The 10590-nt window shown below is 42.4% G+C and overlaps 1 protein-coding gene across 1 annotated transcript; it reads right to left on the reverse strand.

Moving 5' to 3' along the window:
- Nucleotides 1-339: 339 nt before the first annotated feature.
- LOC115923858 (adhesion G-protein coupled receptor G2-like) lies at nucleotides 340-9189 on the reverse strand. Its single transcript, XM_030985248.1, has 8 exons — nucleotides 9022-9189; nucleotides 7244-7426; nucleotides 4885-5364; nucleotides 4068-4226; nucleotides 3069-3184; nucleotides 2085-2368; nucleotides 1259-1325; nucleotides 340-973 (listed from the first exon to the last, which is right to left on the reverse strand). The coding sequence occupies exons 1-8, from the start codon at nucleotides 9187-9189 to the stop codon at nucleotides 457-459; spliced, it is 1974 nt and encodes a 657-aa protein (XP_030841108.1). The 3' UTR covers nucleotides 340-456.
- Between the last annotated feature and the right edge of the window lie 1401 nt (nucleotides 9190-10590).

A 10590-nucleotide genomic window follows, 5' to 3' on the forward strand; every position in this document is an offset into this window, starting at 1 on the left:
ATAACAAATAACCGGTGCTCCCGTAAATGTTGATAAATTTCAAATAGCACCTACGGCCGTACAATGGTAGCTGCGACCATGAAAATATCAGAATATGTAGTTGTGATATATAATTACCAAACGGGAGTAGCTATTCGGTCGATTTTAGTCAAGAAACATTGTTTTATAGCTTAATTATTATCTTGACCTCGAGAGGGAGCTATACAACATGAAGAGTTTATTATATAAAATTTCATAGCTTTAAACTCGATTTCAACTGCGACAACGATCACTGAATGTTGTAGAATCGCATATGCTTCCAATGCTCATTTGAACCAAATTCATGACCCCATACCAAAACTTTGTAATACCTTTAAATCAAAGTCTTCGTGCTCGTGTCTACTATCATTTTCTAGCAATTAGTAACTAGAGATACATCGTTCGCACATTAATCATCGCAGCCTGATGGTTTTGTATCTAATTTGCGTATTCAAAAGATGGATTGGTATGGGGTATGGCAGACGAAGATTCAAACATAGGTTGGGAGCCTCCAGTCCCACTCGTAGATCGTGGTGTTCGTCCGGAACTTCCTTGGGACTCAGCGCTGCCACGTTCCCGCAACAGTGCACAGCAAATACAACGGCGCCACTGCTTCCTGATGGTCTCCTTTCGAAGACAATAGAGGACGAAGATGAAGAAGCCTTGGAGTGAGTTGAAGATGATGAATAGGAGTTCAGTGAAGTCCACGTTGATCAGGGTCAGGTATCCAGTAGTCCAGGTGAAGCCAAGCAGGAGCAACATGGCGATGCCATTCTGGATCCGCTCCAGGGTCTCTTGTCGTTCTGTCTTGCAGTCCTTCTTCACACGTCCTGCCATTCGTGCAGAATTTTCCAGACGACACATTGCCAGGATGAACACAGTGATATTGATGATGAGGATGATAGCCATTGGGACCAGGAGACCACCAATGAGGGGCCACTTCCGGATGTAACAACTGTGGATTGAGATAAAGAGAAAAGGTAACATTGCTTGGAGAAGACTCTAGAAAACAAGGTTGACCACGCATTAGTATATTTAATCAGTACCCTAGTCATGATTGTCAAGCACAAGCAATGGTGTTGTTTCCTCTATTCCAGAGCTGTATTAGAGCCATTCTTCTGATACAAAATAGTAGGAGTATTCTGTTTCAACTTCGATACATAGATAAACAGGAAATAATTTTTCATCAATTACCATATTTTTCGCAAGATTCCTCATGAACAAATATGGCTCAACTTACTAATCTTCGACAGCATAATAGTTCCTAGTGATTCCCCCAGTTGTGGCAACAATCACAGCCGGGATACCTAAGTTTCAAAAGAATATTTTGAAAATAAGACAATGTCCCGTTATACTAGCTCTATTACTCTATACACCTTGGAGTAAATAATACAAAACTATATGATTAATTTTTTGAACAAAGTTTTAAAAAAAGATACAAGAGTAATTAAAAAAAGAAATAGAAAATAAATTAATAATCAAACAAATAAATAAATAAGCAAATAATAAACAAAAACTGAAAGTTGCCCAAATCGTTTTCCGCTTCACACTATGTGGTCCTGATCATTCAGGAAGTGGAGAAGCTGGGGTGGGTGAGGGGAGGTGGTGAGGGGAGGTGGTGCGGGTAGAGTGTAGAGTTTAGAGTCATCTACGTCTGATAATTATCCACAAATCAAGTCATATGATATGTATGGAGGGAGCGAGGGTTCAGACCATTGCACAACATTAAGGCGAGACAGTCTAGATCAAAGGCAACATTTTTATTAGCTAAATTAGGTAAATGGGGAAACACCTCTGAGAGTAATACCAGCGGACGGTGCTATTGTAAGGGTGTGGTGAGTTGGGATGACGTGGCTATCCTCCTTTAACAAGACAAATAGCACAATAGTGAATGTAGAAATCAAGTGTAAAAACAAGCCATGTCTGTTCTTGAAAAGTCTTTGGTGATCCTTAGCGTCATCTAGACACCAATAAAGGCCACGTTTCTTGTAATTATTATTTTTTATTAGTACGCACTAGAGGTGTATTATTTTGTTGTATTATCAAGAAAAATCAATAGTTCTTACCCCATCCTACAATCGAAGCTTTGATCATAAACTTCGGGATGTAAGTATTAAACACTTTTACGATGACCAGATAAGTATTAAAGCCCTCGATGCCCATCCACGTAAGCGAAGATAGCACGAAGTAGTGGACGAGTGCCGCCAGGACGGTACAGGGTATCCACTCGACCTCGGCATGATGGAACTCCGTGTCGAGAGCGATGATGGCGAGGGAGACGGTGTACAAACAGAGCAGGGTGGTGCAAAGACAGATGAAAATCTTGTGAGTCTGAGATCTTCGTATCTTCCTGTTGATGAAAGATATTATCGTATGTACGTTTTGTCTGGCTAGTTGTTGTTTTTGCTTCCTAGAAAAAAACGAAAATTCTTTGATCTGATTGTACTAAAAAGGGTAGTTCCGTGCATTGAAACTGTATACGACATAATTTGTCCCCATCTATTTCATCCCCAAATGAAAACTCTCAAGACACTGTTCATGATACAAAAAACAGCCATTCGTTGATTTTAACATCAATAATACGAAAGATTTACAGCTCGGCTAATTCAATATACTGTCTCGCACTGTGGTGAGAAAAAAAAATCTTAAAGCGACACACAACCAAAACTTATTCAAAACGCTTCTTAGAACATGTGTGTTTTCAACAAACTTTGCAGACAGCCACAGTCGGGGCTTTTCTTTCGTCTCATGGTAGGCTATTCCAAAGTTTTAGAGAGGTACAGCAGAAGCAGACTGGCAAAAGTTTGCATGAAATAGAACTCCCGCCCCCCCCCCCCCCCTCCCCACAAAAAAAAAATATATATAGGTATAGGCCTTTATAATTCACTATCAACTCTTCCATTTTCAATCGCTTTTGTACATTATCATGATTGAGTACAGTTGTTTCTGTATAAATTCATTGATTTATACTGATTATATCTTGTCATATAATTGTCTTGGGGGATGGGGGAGGGTTGGTAGAAAACAACAACCACAAAATTTTGACTTACTTGACACTTAGATACGACGCGATAGCGACGACCAGACACACACATGATATAGCACACCCAATGATACTCAATAAACGGAGTACAGGTTTCGGAGGTTCGTCCTCTGCATATATGTCCTTCAGCGTAAAACGCGTGCAGGAGCAATGAAATAAGATTTAATACAGTAAAGAATTAATAAATCTGTATACATTATGAATTTCACTCATTGATAACAAGTTTAAAGGTAACAGGTGAAATCTGTTATTGGTTTTAAAGCGCGTCACGCCATTCATTTCTATCTATCCTAATTGTGATGATAACAATCCCATCTTTCATGAAATGTGATTAACTTTAGAACTTCGGGCGATCAATATACCTGTCACTAAAGTATTTAATTCGTTCACTACCCATGTCTCTTGATTAAATCCAACCTGTCTAACCTTTAAACCAATTAATTTTCAAACCTTTAAACCGAACTCACGTGAATCAAGCCTTGGGGATACTAGAGGCCTCTAGATCAAGGCGAAACCAATGGTGATATCTGGCCGTCCCGAGTAAATGGTTGCCTGGCTGAGACACTGATAGATATTGGGAGCGACCGACCTATTCTACCTTCATCCCTTGTCCTTTAAACCGAATTACTAGCTGTCCGTTAAAGAACACAGAATTAACAATATCCATATCCCCAGTCCAGGAGCTCATGGGAGGTAAGCTAATCGTGCATTGCTCTGCCTTTCTTACGATTAACCGATATCTTTTCAAAATGAACAAATCTTTGTTTATCATTTTGCAAAACGATTAAGATGAATGACCAATAAAGTGAATCATCAAAAAAAGGACTTGTAGCTTTTGCTGATAAACCTCTTGAGTTCATGAAGGATCCTATATATTTAACATCAGTCTCATGTTTACTTAGTTGTTAAGTTTAATGTGGCTACGTAATACGTTAATACACTTCTCATACAGTTTCAGGAGAAGAAAACAAATCGATATTTTAAACGTGTGGAAGGAATCACGTACCACTAAAACAGCGAAGTTGGTCAGGTGGTCGCAGGCACATGTGTAGTATTCATCACTGAAGCTATTGGTGGCGTTATCAGGTAACAGTTGACATCCCTCCATGGACCATTCACCGAGATTAAACTCCCAGAAGTTACAAGTAGGATCACGAGAGTCAGGCTGAAATCAGAAAATTATTTAAACAAATATATATGTAAGATGTTAGAGACATGCGGCCCACAACCACTGGCACAAGAACTTAGCACTTGTCTGTTGTATAGTACAAGTATAATCAATGTATAGGCCCGTCTTATACTAAGCATCTGGGTTTTATCATAACATCGGCTAGTGTAGTGTAAAACAACAGTGCTAATTGCAGGAAATTAATGGCGTCACAATTGTATAGCGATCCGCATAGAAAATAGTGTTTGATCCATGATAAATAGTGCCCTATGCTTTTGAATATTTATCTTATAAAAAACATTTTTCCTTTCATTTCCTTCTTTAAAGTTGTTGAAGTTCTATCATAGTTAGAAACCCTTGAAAAAAGATAAGTAACTGATTGACTCTTGATTCATTAAAACACCAGTCAGTGTTGTTATTACTACTGCCCCTTCCGGGTGTGTTTCGTGGGAAATGTACGCATAATTATAGTGGTGTGGTTAGGTTTCCAAGTGATTCTTAGGTTATGTTTAGTGTTAGGGCTAGAGTTAAAGGTACAGTCTTTGGTCCAAGACCAAATTTACACATTTTGTTAATAATGGGATATTGACATCAGAGCATTTGTTACCGGAGCATTTGTCAAACAACTTTTCAGTGCACCTTATATCAATCCTACCTTTAATCTATAGAAAGTGATATTGACACGCTCCATGAGATTCTCTATCTTCTGCCCACCGATTGTTAAGGATACCACTGGTGTATCAATCTCCTGGTTGAGTAGAGCAAGGCTCGGTGAAGGAAACATGGCATCATTGGCATACACAACGAAAGCAACCCTGAGAGACTCAATAGCGCTTACACCCATCGTTTCCCCAGGACCACTGGACACTCCTGAAACGGTAGTTGTGCCGAGGTTATCTCCACTGGTAGCGTTGTTAGAACTTGATGGGCCTTCCGTGACCTCTGGAGTAGTGAAAACTTGGGCTACCTCGATGGGTACAACAACCCTGGCAAAGGTGTCTCTTGGGACAGAATCAGTAGGTGTATATTGGTGTGTTTCTACCATGATGTCACTGTTGATCAAGGAACCGGTGTCCATACTTAACATGGTGACCACTATGCCGTCTCCAGCAGTGTCCAAAGGCACATCAAGCACCTACAGGTAAATGTATGCAGTTATGATTATGCAATTATCACAATACTCCATATTGTTGCTTTAAACATTGAGTACATATTAAGAACAATACACCATATGTTCACAAAATCATAATATACACACACATTCACACGTTTTGAAATAAAATACGTTTTGGAGGTGTTTCTTGCCTTTTTTTTAAACAAACAATATAGAAATTCAAATCCGCAAGCGCGCCTCCCGCAACCCAGTCAACATGTCATTCATTTAAAGCACTCAAACTGAGCACGTCTGATTAGAGAAGGAAAAAAATTGCACAACTCATGTTTCACTGTGTACTTAAATGCATGCATCTACAAACTTTTACACATCTGTATACGTGGGCAGAAATATAATGTACACATTTGTGAGCAGTGGCAGCGATCCTGGGGGGACGGGGGACACGTCCCCCCCCCCCCCCCCCCCACTCAAATTTGAAATAGTGCCAAGAAAATGTATAGCAAATACTGACTAAAGACTGCAACACACTTTTAGGCTCTGGAGGGCCCAAGAGTGCATGCAGCGTTTAGACAAATAAAAATGCATATTTTTTCAGGAGCTTAGGTAACGTGTTACACTTTAAGACCACGTTACACTTTAAGATCTCAACATACGCCCCCTCGCATAATATCCTTCGAAATGCACAATAAATACCAAGAAAAGTGCAGTGTGAAAAAGATATTTTGCTTGTTTTTATACTATAGTTTTGCTTTACAGGAATGTAATTTGTTAATACAACCAAAACTTCAAAACCTGTGACGGGGTAGTCACTTCCGTCACCTTCATCACTCTCATTCATTATGCTCCCTCGCACTTGCGTATTGATGGGGGAGAGCTTGGGGAAACTTCCCCCTCCAAAAATAAAATTCAAACGTTGTTTATTTTTAATTCGATACCAGTGATTTACAAATGTGGCTGAAATGGCATTTTCCCCTGAGGTTCCGGGGGCACTGCCTCATGGACCCCATCAAATGCCCTAAGGCGGGCCCCTGGTAGTTCATCTGACCTTAATTTAATGCCTAAAACCCCTGAGCTCCCGGGGCTCCGCCCCCTTGATGCTCATCTAACCTTAATGAAATGTCTAAAAACTCCTGAGTTTGACGGGGCCCGCCCCTTTACCCCCGCGGGGGTTTTCCCCTGGACCCCACGCCAATTTACGCATTTTTCTCTCCCCCCCCCCAACGTTTTTGCTCATTACGCCACTGCTCCATCGTCCCTCGCATTTCACCACCCCCCCCCCCCCCCCCCCCCCCCCCCCCCCCCCCCCCCCCCCCCCCCCCCCCCCGTCATGAAAAGAAATCGCCGCCCCTGTTTTTGAGAGTTATGCCTAGGTCACATTTGCCGTGGCGGCCGTGGGGTCTAAAATCTCTACGGCCAATATCATTCAAAGGACCGCCGCAGCATTTCCACGTTTACATACGGTAGCGGTCACATTATGTTAGGGTAGCCGCACGGCGTATTTTGAATTTGTGGAGACAGAAAATCTGCGACTACCGTACGGCTTTTAAAATGATGACGCACGGTTGCCTAAGGGCTTCCCTGCGGTGGCCGTAGCTTTTTGAAAAATACTAAGGTACCCGCAAGGCGGCCAAAAGGGGGCCATACGGCGACCGTGCGGCCAGACTGATGCTACAGCTTCTCCCATGGAGTATATAAAAACGCAAGGCTACCATACGCCTCGCGTTTTCCTATAATTGCGTTTGGCCGTAGATATTTTAGACTGCACGGCCGCGGCGGGAAATTTGACCTAGACATTAAGGTCTAGTTTATCTGAACTGTTATATACATATCTACACAATTCATAGAAGTAAATACGGGCAGAAAGAATATAACAAATTGTGAGAGTTGAGGTCTAGTTTACCTGAACTGCTATTTGGGGGTAAGGTGCGTCAAGCATGCTGTTACCAACGTCGACGGTATTCAACTGAGATTCCAAGACCTGGACGATGAGGGCAGTATAATTTCCATTTTCTTGGGCAGAGGCTAGCACATCCTCGTCGACAAACATCACATTGTTTACTATTCCAACTATAAGACCGGTTACCTATGAAAGACAAGGTAAATGTCGTTACACAACAAAAGAGATTAGACTTTCTGCATTCATTCCAAACGAGACACGTCAAAACATCACAAACCGTAACCGTTCTTATTTCAGACCCTTTACTATAAATTAGGTTTGATATATTGTTTTTTTTTACCTGACTGCTATAAAAGATCTGTACGATTATAAGCACGCAACCAGGGTCTTGGTAATGGAGCTTCCACATAATTATACACTTGGGGGCTCTTACGGCGAGTAAAAACAGACATTTTGGGAACTTTCGTTCCCGGTCGGCTCCCGTACAGTTCCTACGGGTGCCGGGACATTTTTCACGAGCCGTACGGGAGCCGTGGCGTTGAGTTGGCTGCTCCCAATTGTTCCGGCGTTTTCATCTGACCGTTAGGCCGTAAAGAGCTCGTAGAGGGTACGTGGGGCATCGTACGGGTACCGTGCGGGCTCCGAACGGTACCCGGACTTCTTTTTCTGTCAATTCTCAATGGATGCGCGGCGACTGAAGTCACATAGTTTAGTGCACCGCACGGCACCCAGTCGGGCGCCTTGAGGACCCTGACCGGGCACCGGGAGCCATGTAGTGCACCTGTTTATCGGACGGAGCCCGTAAGCCTACCTTCTGGCATTTGGCCGGAACCCGACCGAAGTGAACATCGGAAGGGTCCCGTACGGTCTATAAAATCCACGGCAAGTCGCCGGGTAGTGAAAATCGTACTGCGCCCGGTGTATATGTGACCTAGGCATAAAGATAATTTAATAATCCCTTATGCCTAGGACACATATACGACGTGCCCCGTACGATATTTCCTACCCGGCAGATTGCCGTGGATTTTAGAGACCGTCCAGGACCATTCCGATATTCATTTCTACGGCATGTGTCATCACATATTCTGCGGCGTCCGGGAGCTTCCCGGTTAAATTTGGTCGAGTGAAAACGCAAGGCGACCGTAAGGATGCCGGCCAGGCGCGTACGCAGGATTTTTTCAAGGGGGGGGGGTTGACATTTTTAAATCAGGCCGAAAATTTCGCATCGACTCAGCCAGCCGCTGAATAAGCGGGGAGCGGGGGACCCGTATGGTGCCCCACATGTCCTTAACGGGCTTTCTACTGCCTAACAGTCAGATGAAAACGCCGGGAGAACTGGGATTTGCCAACTCAGCACCGTACGGCTGGTGAAAATGTTTTGGTCCTGTAGGAACTGTAAAGGAGCCAGCCGGCCACCGGCCGAAAATTCCCAAAATGTCTGTTTTTATTCGTCCTACGGGCCCCGGAGTGTAAAAGCCCCATCAATCAATGGGCACTAGCACATCATCTGGGTTTCGAATCCCGGACCTCCCGGTTAAGAAACCACTGTTTTACCATGCACTGAGCCATTGTGACTCTACTAATACTAATATAAAGTATACCATAACATTTATCATTCATCTTTCATTGCATGATTTTCGATAATAATATTAAAGACTTTCTCTCCCACACTTAGCAATACAGATGTGTTTGAACATGCTCGTTCTCCTTCTTTAGATAAAATGATTTGTTTCTATGAGATAAGATACGTGAGAGGAAGGGGAAATGACCCATTAACTCACATTTGCATCAGGATTCAGGTCCCTTATCAGCTGCAGGATCTCAAACAGTAAGCCAATGTCTTCATCTTCAATTTCCTCATAGTTCTGGGTTATTGTAAAAACTTCTTCAGCAACTTCTTTCACATTAGCATCAAAGATCCCGTTCTTCAAGTACAAAGAGACACACATATACTTATTAAGTCGTTTGTATTCTTTACTGCAAAATGCATAGGCGCGTAGCCAGGGGGCGATAGGGGCGGTCGCCCCCCCCCCCCCCCCCCCCCCCCCCCCAAAAAAAAAACGCCGGCCAAAACAAAATTAAACGTTATAGCTCCCCCGCTTCGCGGGGGAGGGGGGCGGGAAGGGAACTGAATTCAGACAAGGATTTAAAGTCGAGAACGGTCCAACGAATCGTCTTCTTTCTCTAATAATTTAATGAATCGTCAAAGCATCCACGCTTCGCGAGGGAGGGGAAAAACTGAATTCAGACAAGGATTAAGAGTCGAGAATGGTACAACGAATCGTCTTCTTTCTCTTATAATTTAATGAAACCTGAAAAGAAACTGAATTTAGACAATGATTTAGAGTCGAGAACGGTACAACGAATTGTCTTCTTTCTCTAATAATTTAATGAACGTCAAAAGAAACTGAATTTAGACAAGTATTAAGAGTCGAGAACGGTACAACGAATTGTCTTCTTCCCTAAAAATTTAATGAAACTCCCCCTCCCTGCAACCACTCCCCTGGTATCGCGCTTCTGTAAGTGATCCGTTTAGATATGAAGCGGTAATCAGCGGCGTTTGTTTCTTTCTTTTAATGATGACGTAAATTTAAATACGCGTAGGCTTATTTTGTTCAATCGGATCTTCGTGTCAAGTCGGTTTGTCGGGTTACACGACCTTTTGTAAAAAGTATCCCTTTATTCGCAAAAGGTCGGGTGCTTCACGTCAGGCTAAACGATATTTTGTGAAAACAGGCCCCATTATTCACGAAAGATCGGGTAAACTGAATGCAAAATAATCACAACGTTTTCAATGATTGTCCTAGAGATAAGGTTTATCTGTTTACATGTACATTTGTTTGTGAAAAAACATGCCAATATGATCAGACAACGGCGAAGTGTCGATCGGTGGCCTTCTTCCAAACTCTCTTGTGATTATTATAAACAAGTTAAAAACGTCTAAAAGTGTCGGTAAAAATAGACAAAATGGTATTTATTTTTTCTTCACAAAAACATCTTAGGTGTCATGGATGAGTGGATACGTCGCAGGACTGTCGATTATAAGGTCCGCGGTTCGAATCCCGCCGCGGCACTAATGTCCTTTGGCAAGACATTGATCTACATTTACCATACTCCACCAACGTGAAGTAAATGGGTACCGGTAGTTAGGAATTCCCTGTGATGTGAGCACCGAAATCGGTAGCCTAGCAGAGCCGGAGTAAAATTGGAACGCTTTGAGCACCTTATAGGGTGGATATGTGCGCTATATAACTATCCAATATTATTATCATTATTATTATTATTATTAAACCAGACCATTCTGCAAGTACGTGTAACCAGAAGACGCGAAGAACTGAGAAAGCCATAGA

The sequence above is a fragment of the Strongylocentrotus purpuratus genome, unplaced genomic scaffold (assembly GCF_000002235.5).
Source record: "Strongylocentrotus purpuratus isolate Spur 01 unplaced genomic scaffold, Spur_5.0 spur5_scaffold_14, whole genome shotgun sequence".
Classification (NCBI taxonomy): Eukaryota; Metazoa; Echinodermata; class Echinoidea; order Camarodonta; family Strongylocentrotidae; genus Strongylocentrotus; species Strongylocentrotus purpuratus.

Excerpts from the sequence above, each read along its gene's own strand:
- LOC115923858 (XM_030985248.1), bottom strand. The coding sequence starts at position 9,189 with ATGTGTGTCTCTTTGTACTTGAAGAACGGGATCTTTGATGCTAATGTG. Across the intron at positions 1,326-2,084 it reads AGCTTCGATTGTAGGATGGG|GTATCCCGGCTGTGATTGTT; the intron begins GTAAGAACTATT and ends TTTGAAACTTAG. Across the intron at positions 974-1,258 it reads TATTATGCTGTCGAAGATTA|TTGTTACATCCGGAAGTGGC; the intron begins GTAAGTTGAGCC and ends CTCAATCCACAG.